We start from the raw sequence: 22,888 nt of genomic DNA, 5'->3' as shown, positions 1-22,888 counted from the left end.
AAGAGACACAAAATTACCAAAATGAAAACAACAAAGATATGATGGGTTATAGTGGGATTTGCTGTGCCTGCCTCATTGACTCCAATAGAACTGGCACCAAAGTCTGGCTCCTGGAACGCTGCCACTGTAGTCACGGCCATTCCTTCTTTTATATTTTCCTTGGTTGGCACCCTAGACTGTATAAATAAGGTTGGCACATGTTAATTTGAGTAGCATTTTGCAGGTGAAGGCCTGGGGGCCCCCTGAAACTTTGGGACCTTGAGGCTTTGCCCAGTAGGCCCATTCAGTAATCCATCCATGGGTGTGGTATCAAATATAATTAGATTTTTTTGGCAAATTTCTTTTCTCTTCCTTGTTATGTTATACCTACAATTTCATTTTATACAAACACATTCCATGTTTATAAATACAATATTTTTAAATCCCTTACAAAGTCGGAAGTGTGGACTCGCGGACAGGAAGCGAAGGTGACACAGTCTTGACAGTTGATTGCCGTTAGTGAAGTGGCCCTGGCAGCAGGTGGTGAGTCACACCCAAGATGTCTGACTGGGAGGAGGAGTACGACGAGGGCGGCGTTGCTATCCAGAAGCCTGCTACTAAATCAGCTCCGACTGAATGGAAACCGCCGAGTTACGACAGTCGCAGGGAAAATGTTTGTTTCGGTGTGAGAGGTGGAGGCAGGTCTGGAGCTCCGAGAGAGTGGAGAGCTGACCGCGGCGGCGGCGGCGAGGGATCCGAGTACACAAGCCGGGCAAATGGAGGCGAAGGTCGGCCTGGACGACGAACTTTTGGAGATGAAAGGCCTGTGACTTTCACCGTTGAAAGCGCTTCAGTTGGGAGGGTAATAGGTAAGGTTAGAGAGCAATAACTTATATTCAAAATGGTGCTTCACATAATGGAGTCTTAGCTAGAGTTCGCTGTTAGCTAACAGCTATGCTAACGACTGTTGGTTTGATGGTGTATGTTAATCCCCATCCTGCAAAGATTCACAAACTGTGGGTAACGTTACAGTCAGTTACGTTACATTAATGTGGCTTATGTTACTCATGTTTTCACTGCTGTAACCAGCAGCGTGTGGAGATTTTGGTCAAACTCTAAATATATTTTAATCTCATTTAAGGTCGTGGAGGAGCCAAAATCCGTGAACTTGAAGAGAGCACCGGTGCAAGGATCAAGGCAAGTTGATTGATGTTAGTCTCAGACTAGTGCAGCACATCCATGAATATACAGTGCTGATGTTGGGCATTATGAATATACTTTAAAATGGAAAACTTAATGTACCCATGGGTTGCCTGTTCGAGTCCCCGTCCGGCCCAAAATATGGAGCGTGGACTGGTGGCTGGAGAGGTGCCAGTTCACCTCCTGGGCACTGCCGAGGTGCCCTTGCGGAAGGCACCCCTCACTCTGACATCTCTCCACTTTGTACATGTATAGGTCCTGTTTGTGCATGTGTGTGTCTTTCGGACCTGTGTGTAATTGACAAGCAAGAGTGAAAACATTAAATTTCAGGGGGATTAATAAAGTAAATAAACTTAAACTTACAGTGCCTCAATGTTACTCATGCAGACTCAGATTGAACCAAGAAAGCAGGCAGATGGTATTTCTGTATGTCTTAGGGTGTTTTCACATTTAGTCCCTTTTAAATGAACCAAACTCAGTCCTCTTAAAGTGAAAAGAAGTGGACAAACAGTAAAGGGACTCAGTTCTTCTTGCATTCACATTGTCAGTTCATTCTGGTCACCTTCGTTTCTGATGCGGCCTCATTCTCTTTCTGTTCACATTACAGCCTATATATGATACAGTATCTCACATAAGTGAGTACACCCCTCCCATTTTTGGAAATATTTTATTATATCTTGTCATGGGACAACACTATAGAAATGACACTTTGACATAACTTAAAGTAGTCAGTGTAAGCAAGGGACAGTTGTCTTGGTGCTCTTTCAGCATGTGTGGCACCTTGGTGAAGAGCACCAAGACAACTGTCCCTTGCTTACAGTCAAGTATAGTGGTGGCAGCATCATGGTTTGGGGCTGCATGAGTGCTGCCGGCTCTGGGGAGCTCAGTTCATTTAGGGAAACATGAATTCAGAGCGGAGCATGATCGCCCCTCTTCAGAAACTGAGCTGCAATGCAGTTTTCCAACATGATAATGACCCAAAACACACCTAGTAGATGACAACTGCCTTGCTGAGGAACCTGAAGGTGAAGGTGATGGACTGGCTAAGTATGTATCCAACTCTAAACTCACCTGTGCACCTGTGGGGCATTCTCAAGCTGAAGGTGGAGGAGCAGAAGGTGTTTTCACATCCATCTGCTCCATGATGTCATCATGGAGGAGTGGGAGAGGATTCCTGAAGCAACCTGTGAGCTCTGGTGAATTCCATGCCCAAAAGGGTTAAGGCAGTGCTAGATAATAATGGTTGGCATACAAAATATTGACACTTTAGGAACAATTTGGACATGTTCACTGTGGGGTGAACTCGCTTATGTTGCCAGCTGTTTAGATGTTGATGGCTGTGTTTTGAGTAATTTTCAGAGGAAGGTAAATCTATACTACTGTACAAGCTGTACACTGACTACTTTAAGTTATATCAAAGTGTCATTTCTATAGTGTTGTCCCATGACAAGATATAATAAAATATTTCCAAAAATGGGAGGGGTGTACTCACTTATGTGAGATACTGCAGGGCTCAACAATAAGGATTGCCCGATTGCCCGGGGCAAGTAAAACTCAAGGTCGGGCATGTAAACTAACAACTCACTTGCCCGATCGGGCAAGTTGCTAAAAATAGTAAAAGTTAATAACTAATTGATAAAATAAATGTATTTTAAAACGTGCTCCTTCGGCTCTGATGCAGCGGTCTCTCTGCCTGAAGTGACAGGCACACATAACAATGTCCTCCCCACAGCACCCATTGATATTATTTTGTGCGACGGACGCTTCATATAAAAACATAACAATATACTATTTATGGTGTTATGTCATTGTGTCATTTCTGTCTCTACATGGTCACGCGTTAACAATTCTCCTCTGCTCTCTGTATCGCGCATGGCGGAGTTCCGCCACACACAGGTGAGCACGCTAGAGCGGCTCGGGCCTCATTTTCCTAACCAAACCTGACCCCGAGCCTGGTGCAGTTTGTCAGCTGACAAAGTTATTGTTATGGACAGCGTGTAAATAACCAACAGACTGCTGTTACGCGCAGATGAGCAGTGTAGCACGGCACTCATGCTGAGCTTGTGTTGCATTCAGGCGTTGTCACGTAAATAACAACTTCCAACACTTAAATAGGTCATAGCACAAAGCAGCAGCATGTCGAGTGACTTTATACTTTATTATATTCAATAAAATTGTATGTTCCTAAATCTTGAGACACCTCATATGTAAGCTAGACAGACATTTCACCTGCTAATTACTGTGCACACATGTACTGTATGTACTTAGTCCTAAAGAGCCCTTCTGGTGCCAGTAGATACATAGAAACATCCCAGCAGGCTGTGCTTTGCAAGCATACAAAAAAGTTTCACGCATGTGAAAATTATTTTTCATGCGTGTGCTTCACCTCCGCTGCTACAACTCCATCCTAGGGGAAACACTGCTGTGTGCATTTTGTGCAACAGGTGGATGTGGTAGTCTACTGGTAGAGTAGAGAAAGAGAGCTAAGTAGCGTTGAAGTAGAGTAGAGCAGGGCAGAGAGATGGAAGCAAAATATATTAAACCCGGTGTTAATACAGCAGAACTGGAGAGAGGGGTGAAAAATAAATAGAGGTGGGCATGGCTCAAGTAGGGCGCAAAATTATAGACGGAGAACGATTGACAAATTTTTCATTTTAAGCCCTGACACTGTCATATTTGTGTAGGAATTAAGCTACAATATATGACATATGTTGTTTTAATTAATAAATCCAGTATGAATAAAGATTACATAACATGAAATTAACTGCAGTCTTTGTTATTTGATAGCCGCTTAAATTAAACCATTTTTATAGGGCAAGTAAAAACTAACTTTGGGCAAGTAGATCTGTGACCAACTTGCCCGACTGGGCACAAGTGAAAAAAAACCTTAGTGTTGAACCCTGTTCTGTATATATATTGATATAGTTGTTGTTGTTGTTGTTGTGTTTTTTTTTTTTTGTTTTTGTTTTTTACTTTGACATGGCACTGCTGTGTGATTATGAAGCCCCTCGCTTTCAGATGAACTTAAAACTGGAGGAGAACCTTTGTGTGTCTGTGCTGTAGACTGTTGCCGTTTGATGTATTCCACAGTCCACATCTGGAGACGTGCAGTATCTTTCGTGGACCAAACTACTCCTCGTCCTGCGTCTTTGCAAGCGTCATAGGCTGATGTGATTGCATTTGTTTTTTTCAAGCGTCCCAGTGCAACAGCATGTGATCTAGAGGGCTAAATACAACAGCAAAGAGCAGAGCGAACCTGGAGAGCTTGGTGTTCACAAGGCACAGGTTAAGTGAACTGCACTCAGACTACCTCCTGAGTTCTCTTGGAGTGTTCACATATGTGCAAAAAATGCTTAGTCACTGCTCTGAGTCTGCTAAGAGGGCTGAAAAAGAGCCAAAGGGTTAAGGTTAGATGGATAGAAAAGTAAGTAGGGGCAAAGGGAAGGCAGAGCCAAGGAGATATGTCTGTGCGGACTGAACTCTTCCCCGCTGGACCAGGCCGAACACTCTACCTCCCCCTACTCCCTCATTTTGATGAGGGAAGAGAGGCGTCCGGAATAATTGAAGACGATGTAGTGTCAATGGACTGCTTAAATATAAAGTTTTCTTTTAGATCACCAGAAGTGCAGCTCAAGCTTTAAATCACCTTCAGAATCCACCTAACAGCAAGCCTTGACTGCTGTGCTGCTTCCCTGTACCCTTTTCTAAGCATAGTGAATGTTTCTCTTTGCATTAGTGGGCATGTGTAGGATGTTATATTTATTCCCTCTTTGTAAATCCGCTGCTCTTTTTTCCAGATAAACAGGGGGGACTATGAAGCTGAGGTGGTCCTCTTTGGGTCCTCTGATGCCCAGCAGAAGGCCAAGGAGATGATTGAAGACCTGGTGGCTGATGGCAACTCTCGTTTTCCCAATGGTACAGTGTCAGTTTTTCTGTCTTTACCTTGGTTGGCAAACTCTTTCCATTGATGTAGTCACATTTTACACTTCAATATGAGCTCATTTTGTATCCATAAAAGGATCTAACTCCCTTCAATGTAGTAAATTGTCCTCAGGTTAACATTGTGCTGTATGTGAGTAAGATATCTTGATTGTTTTTGTGATGTAGCAGGGCCCCAGCGAATGATAAGCAGATACTTAAGAATGCTGCACAGACTTGAGCTTAAACTAAATAACTACACACTCAGTTAAGAAAGAGTGGGAAATGTTTTCTGTGATTTCTTACTTAGAGTGTCTTCCCGTTCCTTGGACGAAGAAATGTGAGTTCAGTTGTGGCAAGGAAGTATGAGTTTTAACAACAATTTGTAGATATTCTTTTCTAAAAAAAAGTGAATTTTATCCTTCAACGAACACTTAGGTAGTTAACATGGTTATATTTTAAGCAACAGTATTTTTACTTTAACTGCTCTAAGCTAGGGATGCACTGATTCATCGACTGAACATCAGTAATCAGTATCAGTACACCTTGTTGACTGCCACTGGTCTGTGGGCAGATAAGATAACATTCATTGATGGCTGTGGCTGATCTTTATCTGTTTTACATCAGTTTTGTGCAGACTGAAAAGCAGGGCTCAGTGACTAACATCGACCTGTCATCCCAGGGACAATAGAAAACATGTTTGGGATGAATATAGATATTCTTAGGATTTCTTGAGGATGAAAGGATGCGGTTAACAGACTATTGAAGTGTATTTTTTTTCCTGCTGATGCTACATTAATGACAAATCCTTGTTGAAATCCGAGTATCGGCAGGAGGAGAGCTAGTTAAGGTTAGCTGTTAGCAGCCAGTGCCCAGCGCTATCAGTTTATGATGTTCATTATGATGCGTTCAAGCTCAGTTCAGTAAAAGTGACTATTGGGCGAAGGTAAATTAGAATGTATGATGTGTTCAAATGTAATCTTATAAAATGTAATTTTTGGTGAGAAACCTTAAGAAATAGTCATTTAAAAGAGAAATGACTATTGATGATGTTTTCACAGCAATATAAAATAGATATTAAAGAGGGAATTATGATATATACAGTCAAATGGCTTTTGAAGCAATAAAAAAATGTTTTTACATGAAAGGATATATAAAAGGTTGTTTTATCTATCCTATGATTGAATTTGTGCTCATTCAAAGATAGTGTAATGAAGAGCTTAATGACTTTAAAACAGTTGGGTTCAGTGCAGATGTCTTAGTTTCTCTGGCACAGAAGGGGGAATAAATAAAGACACAAAATATGAGTTCTGGCTTCATCCAAATTGTAATTTAAACATTGGTAACAGCCCGGAATTTCACAATCAGTGCATCCCTACTTTAAAGCACTTAAATTTCAGCTGCAACATCTTGCAGCTCTTACTGTGTGTTCAGACAGAATGAGGGCAAATTTTCAAGGCTGTGTGGCTGCTTACAAAGTCAAAAGAAGGCCGTGATTTTAACATAAACACACTAGGGCTGTACCCAAATATTCAGATATTCGTTTCTATTCGTTATGAAAATTTGGTATTCATTATTTTTTTATTTACTTTTTTTTTTAAAAAACATTTTTTCGGTGCTAAATGTAGTCTTTTTGTTGTTGGTAAATGTAGGTTATCAATAAAAATCAAAACTTTTAAATTGCATTGTTTAAAAATGTGAAAATATAGTATCCTACCAACTGAGCTTGTGTGCACGGCACGCTTGAGCACATCTGTCTGAGGCTGTGGATCAATGCCAAGTTTTACCACTTTATCACTATTCCCTCTAACTTGTAGCTGTTTTTTCGTTATCTTTTGAATTTAATATGAATTATGGAACCGTTTTGTCAGTGTTTGTTTCCCCCATTTTGTACAATAAATTATTGTTTAAAGTTTCAACAAGTTTCTTTTGGAGTGCGTGACACAAGTGTGTTTTGAAAACGATTGCGGACTGTCACCTGCTCAACACGTGAGTATCTTCGGGTGCCATGACAGTAATAGCCAATAATGTCAAAATATCATTTACAGACCGATTTAACAGACGATCACTGCTGCCCGACCCGCAGGTCCATTTGCGGGTCCTGTGGGTTACGGGTCGACCCACGCATCACTACTCAGCTCAGTCTATAAGGCTGTACACACAACAGTAAGGCTATAGACATTGTATTCCATTCAGGCCGGCACAACCTCTACAGTGCACGGCACTGCTGATTAACCATTTTATTGCAGCAGAGTGTCTGCCAGCAACCAATTACTTGCAGATGCTTCCTACAAAAGAAAGCATAGAATAATGTACTGAAGGAGACTGTTGTGCCATCACATGTTTTTGTGGTTTGAGAGCAAAGATCCGGTCATCGCTGTGCAAAACTCCGCAATACAATTAGGTCCGGAAAAACCCTGGAGTCCGCCGCCGTCGTTATAAGTTCTGCCGAAGGTCCGAATGTTAAAAAATGGTATTCGGGACAGCCCTAAAACACACATACAGGCACACTTCCATAACTACAGTCAGTGTGTCTGTTGCTAGCTAGCCTACAGCTCATCTCTGCATGGTTAGTACAGTGGCTTTTAGCTGCATATCAACACGGACTGCACAAATATTTTTGTTTTAGGAATAATAATGACACAAGATGAACTGGAAAAAAATATCTCAGTAGATGCAGTAAATACTGGCACTTTAATTTGGGACATAATTTGATGGTATCCAAAGCAGCATCATCACAAATTAGATGGCTGTGTCAATAGAAGCAGGGTGCTTATGGCCTGTTTATTTCTATACTGATCTTCTGTACTGAAAATATTAACATAACTTTGCTGTGCTGCTGATCTGTCTCTCAGGTCCTGGTAGGGGGGGGCACCATGGAGGAGGTGATGGAGGAGGCTACAGAATGGGAGGTGATGGAGGAGGCTACAGAAGGGGAGATGATGGAGGGGTAAAGAGTAACTCTGTCTGGTCTGCTGCAGCATTACAGGCTGCAGATGTTGCTCCAGCCCCTGCATCCATCGACTGGAACTCCATCCGGGAGAACAAGGACAAGTATGAAGAGCTCAAGTGGAAGGGTGAGGGCTCATGTTGTCACTGCTCTGCATACACTTCAGTCTCCAAGCATTTGGAAAGGGATATGTTTTTCAGTGAATAGGCCTCATCTGCAGCTTTAAACTCTTTCTCAATAATATTTACAACTTCTCTTAGACCTCCCACCCATAAAGAAGAAGTTTTACACCGAGGCAGAGAGCGTATCCATGCTTACGGCAGAGGAAGTCTGTCAATGGAGGTAAATCTAACACAGTTGCCTTTTCATCACAGCATCTAGCGGGTGTAAACAGGGATGTCCACAATATATTATACAATGCTAGACAGCAGTAGAGTCAAATGACAGCTGTCTTTTAGTTGACATACTTGCAAAACCTCAAACCTCCCAGATTTCTCAAACCAACACTGTTCCCTGAAGTGTTTATTGTCTGCATTGTTTTTCCATTACAGCCTAAGACAAATAGGTGGCACCATTTATCCGCCTTTTAATGTGTTATCTGAGTAGGTGTGGCTGTAATACTGTATGCAAACGTGTCATGCAGACACATGCAAGCCTGCTTGTCCCGGAATTCGTCAGTGGTTCTCACTAAAGCTTCATAATAAGGGCGAGCATTGCTGGGAAGTACAGGAAAAGTAGTTTACAAAAAGGGATTGACAGTAGCGTAAATCTGGTTGTACAGGTCAAAAGGGCCACAGTTAACATCAAGCACTGATCTGTAGCTCCTCAGGACACAGTGAAAGTGGTTTAGTTTTTGAAATCGAAAAGATATTCTTTGCACAAGTTGTAAACAGAGCAGAAAAACATCAACACACTGCATAGTTGATCTTCATGTGAGGTTTTGGATATAGTACAGATTGGACTAAATGTGGTTTCTTAAACATCTGATAAACAAGTAGCATATTCATCCCTGTCCAGCACAGTAATGTGGTTAGGTATCAACCACTCTCTGCCCTGTCAGCCAATACCACAATGCTCTTGTTTACTTTTCTACAGGAAGGAGAATAACAATATCTTTGTTGACGACCTGAAGGAGGAGGGGGAGAAGCGGAATATTCCCAACCCCTGTCGCACATTTCTGGAGGCCTTCGAGCTTTATCCAGAGGTCATGGAAAATATTGAACACGTTGGCTTTGCCAAACCGACCCCCATCCAGGTATGAGCCTGGCACCTGGGCACATTTTACTGCTAATCTTGCTTTGAAGTATCACTGCTGAACATATTGGAACCACATTCCTCAAATAATGGAGTTTATGATGTGTTGAACTGTTGCACTGCAGCTAATGTTTATGTTGGTTTGATCAAATCAGGCTGACGTTAAATACTTAGTTTGGTTAGTGACCAATAATCCAATAACCCAATACTGTAGTTTAATGACTTGTCAACAGGGGGAAACATCGCTCTGTGTCCTGTAAATGAAAGAGTTGTTTTAATTACTGTGTTGAAAAAGCACCTTATTTGGAACAAAATGTCCATGTGGTATACTGTGTGTGGTTTGTTGCAAAGACCGTTGCAGAGACCTGTTGTGACCTTTTCCAATTTGCTGTCTGTTGCCATTGGTAATCCCCGTGATTTACTGAGATCCATATGCGGAAATACCCGCATTAACAGCGGCATTGACAGGAAATATTTAGGCTTTTTTTCTTTTTTATTAATCTGTGGTTTTAGTCTCAAAACACAGAAGTGAAAGGAAATCTTAGATGACACAATGTGTTGAGTGCTGAGCAAAAAAACAATTTAATTAACAGTTTTTCTACATAAATTACCTCTTAATGTGAGATTCCCTTGATCCAAACTGTTGCTCAGAATAATTATTCAGTGTTTATGCTGTATTCAGAGTACCAGAGAGGCAGTGTAGGTCTACTATCAATACTGCCAAAGTAAATGATAGAAATTTGAAAACTTAATTCTCTTATGAGGTGTTTTTATTGTGTTGTAATAAAAATGGTTCCTAACTTTCAAACTGACGTACTTCCAACAGACCCTTTTTTATTTTTTACACCTTTTTTTCTATAAACTATAAAGACATTGCCTGGGACAGAAATGTATGTCTTCTAAATTTGAATTAAATCCATCCTGCATCATAAAACTCTAACCGAAACTCTAGTGGGATGCTGCTACAGAAGCCATTGACATTTAAAACATTCAAACATCTATAAGATATCTAAATGTAAATCATAGGAGTCACATTAGATCAGTGCACATGCTGTAATTCCAGTGACGAATGTGTTCTGGGAAAGCGTCTGGGTGTGTTTCCTGAGTTTTTCAAAGGCTCCTTAGCTGGAAATGTTGCTCACTACATCTGTGTCAGTGCCGACCACAAAGAATATGCTGCAGGGGGGAAATGAAACGGCATCATCTCTCCCTCAAGTTTCACTTTCATTTCACAGTAAGAGGTTTGGTCTGATGAAGAGTATTACCACTGGCCCGTGCTTTCAATTAGTTGCAGAGCTGGTTCTGTATTTTGCAATGCCAGTCTGGCAAACATGCTGATGTGAAGGTGTTGTACTGCCGCACCCTGTGCTCTGCTCCAGCTCACATGTTTTTTAATACTTGCTGGTGTGATGCTGTTAGATTGGTATGCCTGCCAACCAGTGATTAAAAGCAAAACTTAAGTAAATGTATTACCTGTACATCGTTGCCAGGTCTCTTAATCTCAGTGGAAACTTTTGTCGAGTCTGTCTGTCGTTCAAGACATTGCTATAATTTGTGAATACCCCTCATGTTTTTAATAGTCCTTTTATAGGTTTCTGTTCATGAACAAACAACATAGTGACAATTTGGACTTAATGGTAGTGAAGCAGATGCCTCCTGCTGCTGCTGCCATCATAAGTCATTAGTCATACTTCTACTGTTATTATACACATATGACTATTGTCACACATGTATACTGCCAGGTATTAATATATACTTTCAACATATTGTACCGCAGTAGCCAGAACTATAACTATAATATTATTACTTTCAATAATGTTGTTGTAAGCTACTGTCATTACCTGCATATCTCTCTCTCTCTCTCTCTCTCTCTCTCTCTCTCTCTCTCTCTCTCTCTCTCTCTCTCAGTTGCTCTTCCTGAGGTTTCTACCATTTTTTTTTCCCGTTAAAGGGGTTTTTTGGGGAGTTTTTCCTTATCCGCTGCGAGGGTCAGGAGGACAGAGGGATGTCGTATGCTGTAAAGCCCTGTGAGGCAAATTGTGATTTGTGATATTGGGCTTTATAAATAAAATTGAATTGAATTGAACTGAAAGTTTTTCACTTTGACTAAGCCAGGCTCGCAGTTTTTCCCCTGCCTCATGTCTTATGTTAAGTAAGGCTAAACACGCCCTGACTCCAGCTCTGTAATAAATGCGTGAAATAAATTGATATTGATTGTGTGTGAAGTGTATTTCACAAAATGTTGATCTTACATGCTGTAACACTAGTTGGTGGTAGGGTTGCTGTGAAGTGCTGTAAAGTTTGGTTGATTAAAAAAAACACATTAAACACACATTAAATATGACTTAATAGAGACAGTTTCAAACACAAGTACACAAATCAGCTTCACTATAACTCGCAGCATTCACAGACAAACACTTGTCTTTATCTGGACACATTTCCCTCACAAATACAACATGCTAATGTTATTAGCACAAGCCTATGGCATTTTATATTGTGTAAATTAGCCTAGCAGCTAGCAAACTTTTCCTCTTCTCATACGAAGCCAGTAACAACAGCAACAGCAGCATGTAATAAAGGTAATGGTACATAATTTGGCTCCATTACAACTCACGATGTTCACTGACAAAACAAGTGTCTCATACTTGACACGTTTTCCAAACATATATGTATAAATTAGCCTAGCGACGAGCAGAGATTTCTTCTGCTCATATGAAGCCAGGATAAATCACACACAAGACTTAAAATGCTATTTTGTGGAGGCTTTACTGTCTTCACAATGTATTGTTTCTTATCTGTGAAATAAAAGTAAATGAAAGCTTTGTTTCCACTGAGGGAAATGGTTTCAGCGTACAGAAACAGACAGGAGGTCTGCGTCAACGTGACGTGTGGTTACATTTCTGGGGGGGGATGCATGTCAGACTACGGCGTAGGCTCTACATTGACGCAGATCCTATGCTGCAGCTACAGTGTTGATTCAATGCAGAAGTATAAATTCCGCCTGACTACACAGAGCTTTAACCAAGTGCAGCACTCCCTGTTTTTTTCCTCAACTTTTAAGTGATATTAATTTTGTATAGTGTTGCGTTGTCTCCATGTAAGAAGATAATTGCTCTTACTACAGCAGAACCGCATTGATGCAAGAAAAAATCTCATATTTAGATTTAAATATGTGTTTAATGTGATCTGTAGATTCCTTTTGATAGTGTTAGTTATTTTTTACATTTCTTCAATCTTGTTTTGCTGAATAACTTTAATACAGCATATATGTAGATTAGTTACTTGAGTAGTCTTCTTCACACCAGCTGTGGTTTTGTGTATGAGTACACTATTAATCTCTGTGTTTGTATAAATGTATGATGATGTTTTTGTTTGTTTTTGTTCACCAGTCTCAGGCATGGCCAGTGTTGCTGAGCGGGGAGGACCTGATTGCCATCGCTCAGACAGGAACAGGGAAAACCCTGGCCTACCTGCTACCAGGGTTCATCCACATGGACGGACAGCCTCTGTGAGTACAGCACCTGCGTCCCTCTCTTTGGTGAATTCTTATCTTTCCTTTTCGGCATCAATAATTATTTCCAACTAGTGAAAGAACTGTTTCTTTTCTCTTGTTTCAGAGCAGTTTTGATATTTATGTCTGTTTATCTGTGAGACACTTTCTGTCTGTTTGTCTTTCTGTCCTTGATAGGCCTAGAGCTGAGCAGGATGGCCCAGGCATGTTGGTGCTGACTCCCACCAGAGAGCTGGCCTTGCAGATTGAGACTGAGTGCAAAAAGTACCGCTATAAGGGCTACAAAAGGTCCAGCAGTCTTATATTAACACACATCATAAAGGATGACCTTAAATTCAATAATACATTGCGATGTAGAGTTACCATGGTGATGTCTGTTCCTTCTGTACCTTCTCTCAGTATCTGTATCTATGGCGGAGGGGACAGGAGAGGCCAGATCAACCTGGTGAAATGCGGTGTGGACATAGTGATCGCTACACCAGGTCGACTAAATGATCTACAGATGAATGAGCTCATCAGTCTGCGCTCCATCACCTACTTGGTCAGCTGTTTGTGTCTGTGTGTCTTAGTGCCTCAGTTTGTGTGTGAAATTCTTCAGGTGTTAGGTGTTGGCACAAATGAACATAGCAAAAGTTTGTGTTCTTTTCTTAATTGTTGTGTGTGAGTACTGACAGGTTGCCTTTAATGACTGCTCTGATCACTGGGTAAAGGTGCTGGACGAGGCTGACCGTATGCTAGATATGGGTTTTGAACCGCAGATTATGAAGATTCTCCTGGACATCCGCCCAGACCGTCAGACTGTCATGACCAGGTATGAGTAAAGTCACTTTGTGTTTAACATGGTTTTCACATGTAGCTGAAAAAATCTCTGAAAAGGAGGGGGGGGTGGATCTACTCTTTCTTTCTCATTGAGAAATTCTGGATTTGGCATCCATCCCGCCCACCACTACTGCTTGTGGTAGGTTTCATTTCCTGCTTCCAGATTCAGCTTTACATGTTTGGGCAGACCTAGACTCAGATGAGGAGTGCACCAATATCCACGACTAGCAGATGTGTCAGGGTAGTTAGCATCTTTTATTTGTTTATGCTGTTAGCTTGTAGGCTAACTGTCAGTGGCTGACACCGGGTTAATGTTTGTGAAACATACAATAATATCTGCTATGGTGGGGTGTTTGGTGAATAGTGGAGGGAAGCTCCAGTGTCTGGTTTACATCCAAAAACTGCACACTCTACCAAGTTTGCTATCAAAACTTTCATGATACTAATGCAACTCTCACTGTCAGGTTTCATTGCTGCTGTTGTGTCAAAGTCTGTTCCCTCCTCAATCTGTCTCATGGATTTGTTACTTATCTAAGCTAGTTTGCCTAGCATTCATTTGAATAGCAGATTTTAGGGAAGTACACAGACATCCCCCACTGTAGTAAAAGTTAATATGAAAGGCGGGGACTTAGAAAACACATTTTTGAATGGAGGGGGAATTAAATGAATGAGATAGCAGGACACAACCGCAGATGCAGTCCTAGAGAGAGCATTTACATTCCAGACTTTGAGCATGAAAACCACCCAGTGTAATTCAATGTTTCCACCACAGTTTGGAGAGAATAGAGGTGTGCCATATCATCATATTTGATATCATGAAAACGTCATACCGTGATATTTCGACTTGTTGACACTGACTTCATACTGTTAGCCACGGCATCAAGAAGCATGGCTGAAAACGAAATTATTACCGACTCCATTGTTTCAAAAAAAGGAGCAACTTCAGTAGTGTGGAATACACTGTGGCGTCGTTAGGCCTGGTTTACAAACAGCCCCGGACTTCTAAGACTCTTTTAGCGACTTACCGCTCAGAGGGAACTCATTTGGTACCTCCCCCTGCAGCAGCACTGTCCTCTCTCGACATGCACACACAGGAGTCGGTGTCATTTTGTAATAAACCTGTGGTAAGTAAACCTACGTGCTGCTTGTGGCTCAACAAGAAACTCCATATATGTGAATGTGTGATAGTTGTGGTATCATAACAGCCTGTCACAGGTTACAGCGTGATGATTAGAGGAGAAATGGCAGAGCATAAAGGTCCGGGTGGAAAAAAAAAAACAAGGAAACCGGGAAGGAAATCACCTGTTGATTTATATTTATAGATCCCAGGGGACATTTTTTGTATTTGGTAACTGTTTAAATGTGTAATTAGTGGTAGATTTTATTTAGTTGAACTATTAATATTGCAACAGAATCCGAATCTCACTCTGAGTTACTGCTGTTGTTCACAAACTAAAGAAATTATTTAATTTTTGTTTAGTTTTTACTGAATATTTGAAGGCAAACTGTAAAAGTGTATCACGTATTTTGTTGCAATTCTGATTTCTTAAATAAATAATAAAAATAATTTTATACTGCTTTGTCATATTGTCAAGAATATGGTTGTTGCGAAAATTCCCTGAAATACTGTGATATTATTTTAGTTAGAATTCATATATTAATGACCTCAGGGAATGTGTTTCATCATGCTTAAAACTACATGAATCTTTTTTTAAAGAGAAAATGTATATATATGTATCAAACTGCATAATTAATCCACATCTTCACAAATGAACAATAGATGTTGACTGTTAAATACAGAAGATTTTCTTTGAAATGTGAAGTGTAGAATTTAAACTTCCTTTTTCCATCTCAAACTTCCATGTTTCAGTGCCACCTGGCCCACAGGTGTGAGACGATTGGCCAAGTCCTACCTAAAGAGTCCCATGATGGTTTATGTGGGCACCCTGGACCTGGCAGTAAGTGGATACACTCAGTCATCTATGAAGTGTCTGAATACTGGAGACACTCCCTGCGTTCCAATACCCATACTACTATACTATTTAGTATGCCAGAAAAAAAATTAGTGTGTCCCAATACATAGTATGTCAGATGCAGTATGCCAAAAGTACCAGGATGTTCTACTACATCCAGCCATATTTCGCAGTATGCATGTCAGCGTGCTTCTTTGGCCATTCTGACCCACAATCCTTTGCGCAGCGGAAGTTACGTCACACTTACTGAGCTGTGTGTACAACCAACGCCCACACTTCCTTTCATACATGGTTTATTTAATTTGAGATACTAAGACACGAGATATTAGGACTGCAATGATCTGATTATATACTGTCACATATCATACAGTTTTTCAAGAACATGGTTACAACATTCAACTTTATTGTGATTATAGTATAATCAATGTTAGGGTTCAGCTATGACTACAATATAGAAGATTCTACCAGTATAGGCAGTGGTGTAAGTGTGGTATAAATAATGAATGAATATGACTAAATATGAATACACTATGAGCCAGGTATGAGCAGTATAGACTAATAAATATATAAATATATAAATAGTAAAAGTCAAATACATATTAAGTAATGTAGTAAGAATGTGCAAGTATGTTACACTACAAGTTAAAGTAATGTGAATGTAAGGCTGCTTCACGTGCAGACAGAATATAGTGCCAGCAGCTGCATAGCTGTAAATATATTTAGCATCAAACATCTGCCAGCAACAGAGAACTATGTGTGAAGGGGGTTAATAAGCCTACTGGTGACTGGTTCAATAGACAGGTCACTAATAATAGGCTTGGAACTGTTTACGTGAAACAACAACATACATTACGACATAACAGCAACAGAGCTCTCCAGCATCTCAGAAGTACAACAACACAAAATATTCAAATGTGGCACTATGGACGGCAGCGGAAGTGAGCAAGAGGGTCGGAGTTCAGGGAGCGATGTGATGGCGGACGTAGTGTGTCCCAATAGTATGCATACTGCATACTACACTACATACTTTTTAAGGGCAGCTGCAGTACATACTAAAAGTATATAGTAGAAGTATGCGATTTGGAATGCAGGGACTGTCTCTGACCGTGAGCCAATTAAATGAGAGCAAACTGATAAATACTGTTTCTCCCCCACAAAAATGGCTCAAATACTTATTTTTATTTATTCTTGGCCATTTGTTTTTAACATTTCCTAAGCTTCGTGGCTTTTAGACAGTGAATTCGAGATGCTGTGTGCTGTTTCTACACTTCCTGTCTTTCCCTGGGTCTCAGGCGGTTAACACAGTGCAGCAAAGAGTGCTGATTGTCCATGAAGAAGAGAAAAAGGCCTACGTGTTTGACTTCATCAGAAACATGCTGCCCCAGGATAAAGTCCTCATCTTTGTCGGCAAGAAACTTGTGTGAGTGGGAAGTCAGTCACAACATCTGGCTTTGAATCAAGAGAGTAAATTATATGTTTTAGCCACCACCCACAGTCCCTAGTAAATACCTGAGTCCACCATGTGTTTACACTGGCAGCGTTTACCACCTATACTAATAGTTCAATGTGTGTATCTTTTCATTTTCCATCTCAGAGCTGATGACCTGTCCAGTGACATGTGTCTGCAGGGTCTGGCTGTGCAAAGTCTCCATGGTGACCGTGAGCAGTGTGACCGTGAAGAGGCCCTCAAGGACTTTAAAGAGAGTACGTAACATGAAGGAAAATGTGGTTTTGAATAAAAGGCTTTCTCTCACTCAGGAAGCAGAGGTGACTGTAACTTACATTATTGTTGGAGCTGGTGATCTTATCTTGAAGACAATGAGCTGCCACAACTAAAGGTTAAAGGATCAAACTCACCAGAGACTGTAATCTTTTTCCAGGCCGAGTTCGTATCCTGGTCGCAACAGACTTGGCGTCTCGAGGGTTAGATGTCGCTGACATTACACATGTCTTCAATTATGACTTCCCACGTAACATAGAGGAGTATGTCCACCGCGTGGGCCGAACTGGCCGAGCAGGGTAAGTGAGTGTCTGTCTACGGACATTCTCCTTGTGTCACATGATTGAAAGTCACTACAGGTGTCTGTCTGTTGTTGGGTTAGTTTGTGATGTTGATGCTTTCATGTGTCAGACGCTCAGGTGCTTCTGTTACCTTGGTAACAAGAGAAAACTGGAGGATGGCCCCTGAGCTGATTCCAATACTGGAACGAGCAGGACAGGTTAGTACACACACATTATTTTGACCACAGAAATTTTCATTTGTTTATTAGAAACGAGATCTATTATTTACCCCATGAACTTTTTATTATGGATACAATTAGGGCTGCCACGATCAGTCGACTAATCGATGACTAATCGACTATTAAAATAATCGGTGACTATTTTAGTAGTTGACTAATCCGTTTGAGTCATTTTTTATAGAAAAGTACTATAAAAGTACCCCAAAATACTCTTACTGCAGCTTCAGACGTTCAGATATTGGCAGCTTTACACACTCTCCCGTGACAGTGAACTAAAACCCTTTGGCGTGAGTATGAAACAAGGCATTAGATGATGTAATTTGGGGATTTGGGCGAGACAGACTGACATTTTTCAACATTTTAACACATTTTTCGATGATGATGATTAGTCGACTAATCGAAGAAATAATCGACAGATTAGTCGACAATGAAAATAATCGGTAGTGGCAGCCCTAGATACAATTAAAGTCAAAGAGAGTAGGAGGGTCTCTCAGTAAGAGACACTTTCACATTTTTAATTTTCGTTTAGTCACACGTGAGGCTGATCATTCCTGAGCGTCATGTTGGATGTGAGTGACATAAGTTCATCATTTTTCCAGAACATTTAGCCTAATAAGTACTTTAAAGTGTTCAGTAGACACCACAGCCATATTCTGGGTTAATAAATAATGAATTCACAATCAGAATATCAATAAATTCAAATAATAAGTAAATGATATGAATGCATTCTGTGTCTTGGACAGGACACCGTAAAAAATATAAATACAAGAAGTAGGTTGTTCCTCATGTGCAGGTGTTTGTTAGACAGAAACGAAACGCGGCCGCTCTGGTGGTTATAACTGCCTTTATTAGTATGCATGTGCAGACACAAACTCCATCAAAAGTCTGTGTAGCTGTTAAAGCCAACTGGCAGCTGATCCAGCTGTGATCATTTGCTGCCGTCATCAGAAACAGATGTCGCTTTAGAGAGCAAAACGACTGAGTTCTCTAAACACATATTTCCTCGTTTCCTCTCCTTGCATATCCAGTGAGAGGGGCCAAAATTCAAGTGAGGGAAACGTGGATGCAATTTAAGAGACTTGGGAAGTTCCCAGTGCTTAAATACAGCCCGTAACTGTGTAATAATACACAGCTGTGTCAGTGATGACACACAAAAGCCCATCCATTCAAGACTCCCTCAACTATCAGAACATAAAACATCCATAGGCTGATACACTTAAAAGTCCTGACTAAAAACAAAACTTGACTGTGGAGGCCATTGGAGTACACTGAACTCACTGTCATGTTCAAGAAACCAGTTTGAGATGATTTGAGCTTTGTGACATGGTGCGTTATCCTGCTGGAAGTAGCCATCAGAAGAAGATGGTTGTTGGTGTCAGACCAGCCTGTCTGACACCAACAACCATGCCACGTTCAAAGTCACTTAAATCACCTTTCTTCCTCATTCTGATGCTCGGTTTGAACTTCAGCAGGTTGTCTTGACCATGTCTACATGCCTAAATACATTGAGTTGCTGTCACGTGATTGGCTGATTAGCTATTTGTGTTAACAAGCAGTGGAAAAGGTGTACCTAATAAAGTGGCCGATGAGTGTATACAGTATACAAATGCATGTCCTTTAACTTAAGATTCATCCAATGAAATATACAAAATATAGATAGACCAAAACGCATTTTAGTTTTTTATTTAAAAAGATATTTTTACATATACTCTGGCACAAAGTCACAAATCAGTTCTCAAAACATTTTTGCAACCAAAAAGCTGGAATGAACAGTGCTATCGAGTGGGAAGCATGTGTTATGTTCTTAATTGATCTTAATTAATCTGTCGAATTTAAAGTAGATTTAATAAAAAAAATCTAGCAGTGCATATTAAATGTTTTTGTGAATCCTGTTGCAGGAGGTTCCTGAGGAGCTGGTGCTGATGGCAGAGCGATACGAGAAGCACAAGAGGGAGAAGGAGCTGTGCAATCCAAGGGAACGAGAGGGAGGAGAAGGACGAAGAAGAAGAGGAGGAGGAGGAGGGGGCTGGAGAGATGGTGGAGGAAGAGGAGGCAGGGATCGAAGCGAAAATTGGGGATTCTAATGCATGATTGTTCATGTAAGTCCACGTATGCTACAAGGTTTCTCACACAGGTTTACAAAACTACTCAGGTGGAAGTACAGTGGTGGAAAAAAGTTTTCGGACACCCTTAAAATTTTACACAATCTCAAATATTATCATGAAATATTTGTGGAAAAATCTTTTTTGTGTTTCAAAAGGTGTGGCTGCATTAGACAGATACAAACAAATACAAATTATATTGTTTTGTTTATTGTTTACAAGAAAAACTAACAAAACTAAATTCTTGACAGTTTCAATATGTCAGTTCTCAACATTGTCAGTATCAAAGTCAACAAATAACAGAGAATGTGTTCAAAACTGAACAAAAAATAAATAAACCATCACATCATCAAATTAATATTTAGTAGTCCTGCCATTGGCACGTAGTAGAGCTCTAATCCTGGCTGGCATGTTCCCCACGAGTCTTTCACACTGTCGAGGGGTAATCTTGTCCCATTCTTCTTGAATTACTGCTTTTCATTCTTCTAAATTCTTTGGTTTATGCTTTGAAACAGACCTTTTGATAATCCACCACAGATTTTCAATGGGGCTCATGTCCGGGGATTGAGCTGGCCACTCTAAGACCTGGATACTGTGCTCCTGCAGCCAAGTTCTTGTTGAAACATCCAGTTTTTACCTCGACAGAACAGTGCACGCACAGAAGGGAGCATGTGGGTTTCGAGAATGGTACAATACTTGGTAGAGTTCAATGTGCCATCACAGACAGTGAGATGACCAACACCAGCAGCACTCAGGCATCCCCAAACCATGATACTGCCTCCACCATGCCTGACAGTAGGTACTGTACATGCTGGAGATAATGCTTCGCCTGGCCTTCTGCGTACCCTCACATTAGTAGGAGGAAGATAAAGCTGGAAACTGGACTCATCTGACCACAAAATCTTCTTCCAGTTCCTGGCTGTCCAGTTCTTGTGTGCCTGGGCCCAACGACGCCGGGCTAACCTCTGTCTCTCATTGATCAGGGGCTTCTTGATAGCCTTGTAGGACCTTAAGCCATGATCTAAAAGTCGGCAACGTACAGTGCGGGTGGAACACTGGACACCAGTTTGGTTTGACCACTGCTGCTGAAGCTCCTGTGAAGTCATTCGGCGGTTTTGCCTGCACATGCGGATCAGGATGCGGTCATTTCTTGCTGAAGAAACCCTTGGACGCCCTGATCTTGGTTTGTCTTCCAAGCTGTTAGTTCGTCTGTATAAGCGCGATCTTTTCTTAGAAAGATGCTCTTGGCTCTTCGGCTTACATGCATCCAAGTCCGACGCGCTCCAGCAGTGTCAAATGTTTTAAAGTGACCATGAAATGCAAAACACTTCTCTCCTCTGGTTCAAAACGTTTATTCCCAAAAAACTTAGGGGTTTCTTACCGCATCATGGAGTGACAGACAGATCATGTCGGTTCATTTCTTTCTTTACCATCCATTCAAACAAAACAAAAAACAACACTTAGCAGCGGTCTAAAACTGTATGGCTGCATGCCTGAAACCGAGAGCTCACCCGGCCCCAATAGCCAACACTAATATATCCCAGGTGCTGCAGTCACCTGTCTACAAAGAGGAGGCAGAGGTGAGAAATGGCATCAATTATGCATAGCAACAAATAATCAAAATTAGCAACAATTCACAATTTCATAATTGTTATCAATTCAACTCATAATTCAAACCAGAATATTTCATGTTCATATCTCATAACCAATCAGACAAATAATAATAGCAAACTAGAAAAAAATAAAATATTCCTCAAAACATAAATCAAGCATTTGGCTCCAACAGTCTGTATTTCTGCAGAGTGTATCCAACTGCTGAAGGACTGCATCTGCACTTCCTGGCTATCTGGCGGCAGCTGTACCCTTCCTGGCTGAGAATCTTTATCTTCAGGTGTGTTTCCTGCGTTAGGTTCCTTGTTTTAGCCATTTTTGTGTCTGAAGAACTTTCAAATGTGCTGGCTTTATGTAGACACAAAGCTTGGCAACAAAAATTGTGTCTTTTAATAAAAAGAACGACCTTCATCACTGGTACCAAAATGACCCAATACTCAAAATTTCTTATGTAATTTTAAGGAACCAATCAATTTTAAGTTTTTAATGGCTTTTTTAGGATTTATTTAGTATTTTGGCTGTGACTGTACTAAAAGAAATTGCACTTGAAGACCTAAGAGTGATTCTTAATGCAATATTTCACAAATGCACGGGGTGTCTGAAAACTTTTTTCCACCACTGTATTAGTCCTGTATTATATTATAATGTAGGACTAATGTTAATTTTCTTACACTTCTCTCAGCAGGATGAAGCAGGATCCGAAACCGCTTGTGTTGTAATTTCTTTTGAATGTGTGTATATATATATATTTTTTTTTTTATTTTTATTTTTTTTATTTGATTTATTTTCTTTCATTTAAAAGTTTGTTTGTGTTTTGCTGGATCATCATCCATTATAAAATGAGGCAGTTACACCTCATTATGTTGTGCTCCTGTTTTTAAAAAATGTTTAAAATGCACAATTTTGACAGTTTTCTTCTGTCTGTAACTCACTAACCACAGCAGTATGTACTATTACTCTGAATATTAAGTTTATATAATTTCTTGATTTGGCAGATCTAAATCTGAAAAATAAATTCTCCTTTTAAAGAGACGTTGCAGCCAGAGTATTTATTGGCTTGGTAACTTGAAATATTCTCCATATGATGCAGTGATGTCTTTGCACTATTTCTGTGCGTCCACTAAAATGGGGGAACATTTATCTGGAAGATGCTGAAGCTAATATAATAAGATTATTTTTATTACCAGAAGTGATACCCCGCATCACGTCCAAAAGCTCTCGTGCAGTCCATGGACAGGAAGTAACTTTGCTCAGCTGACCATGTAAGATTTACTAGAAGAGGTGGTTGTGTGTGTGTGTGTGTGAGGGGGATCTAAGCAGGAAATCGAAAC

General features: G+C 40.5%; 1 protein-coding gene across 3 annotated transcripts; it reads left to right on the top strand.

Moving 5' to 3' along the window:
- Positions 1-387: 387 nt before the first annotated feature.
- ddx43 (DEAD (Asp-Glu-Ala-Asp) box polypeptide 43) lies at positions 388-22,515 on the top strand. Of its 3 annotated transcripts, none has more exons than XM_049600489.1 (17): positions 388-848; positions 1,121-1,176; positions 4,977-5,094; positions 7,953-8,174; positions 8,308-8,389; positions 9,143-9,302; positions 12,691-12,809; positions 12,990-13,100; positions 13,212-13,353; positions 13,523-13,623; positions 15,502-15,589; positions 16,897-17,024; positions 17,199-17,308; positions 17,485-17,623; positions 17,736-17,823; positions 19,743-19,943; positions 22,243-22,515. In XM_049600489.1, the coding sequence occupies exons 1-16, from the start codon at positions 539-541 to the stop codon at positions 19,926-19,928; spliced, it is 2,160 nt and encodes a 719-aa protein (XP_049456446.1). In that variant the 5' UTR covers positions 388-538; the 3' UTR covers positions 19,929-19,943; positions 22,243-22,515. The 3 variants fall into 3 exon arrangements, with proteins under 3 accessions (XP_049456446.1, XP_049456445.1, XP_049456447.1); XM_049600488.1 differs by having other exon boundaries at positions 22,240-22,515; XM_049600490.1 differs by having other exon boundaries at positions 390-848; positions 8,079-8,174; positions 22,240-22,515.
- Positions 22,516-22,888: the final 373 nt, after the last annotated feature.

The sequence above is a fragment of the Epinephelus fuscoguttatus genome, linkage group LG16, assembly GCF_011397635.1.
Source record: "Epinephelus fuscoguttatus linkage group LG16, E.fuscoguttatus.final_Chr_v1".
Taxonomy (NCBI): Eukaryota; Metazoa; Chordata; class Actinopteri; order Perciformes; family Serranidae; genus Epinephelus; species Epinephelus fuscoguttatus.
This window is presented reverse-complemented; position numbering and strand designations above follow the sequence as displayed.

What these genes read in the sequence shown, in the direction of transcription:
- ddx43 (XM_049600489.1), top strand. Translation starts at nt 539, where the DNA reads ATGTCTGACTGGGAGGAGGAGTACGACGAGGGCGGCGTTGCTATCCAG. An exon ending in TGAAGAGCTCAAGTGGAAGG is followed by an intron (nt 8,175 to 8,307) that starts GTGAGGGCTCAT and finishes AACTTCTCTTAG; the next exon opens with ACCTCCCACCCATAAAGAAG. An exon ending in CCTCAAGGACTTTAAAGAGA is followed by an intron (nt 17,309 to 17,484) that starts GTACGTAACATG and finishes ATCTTTTTCCAG; the next exon opens with GCCGAGTTCGTATCCTGGTC.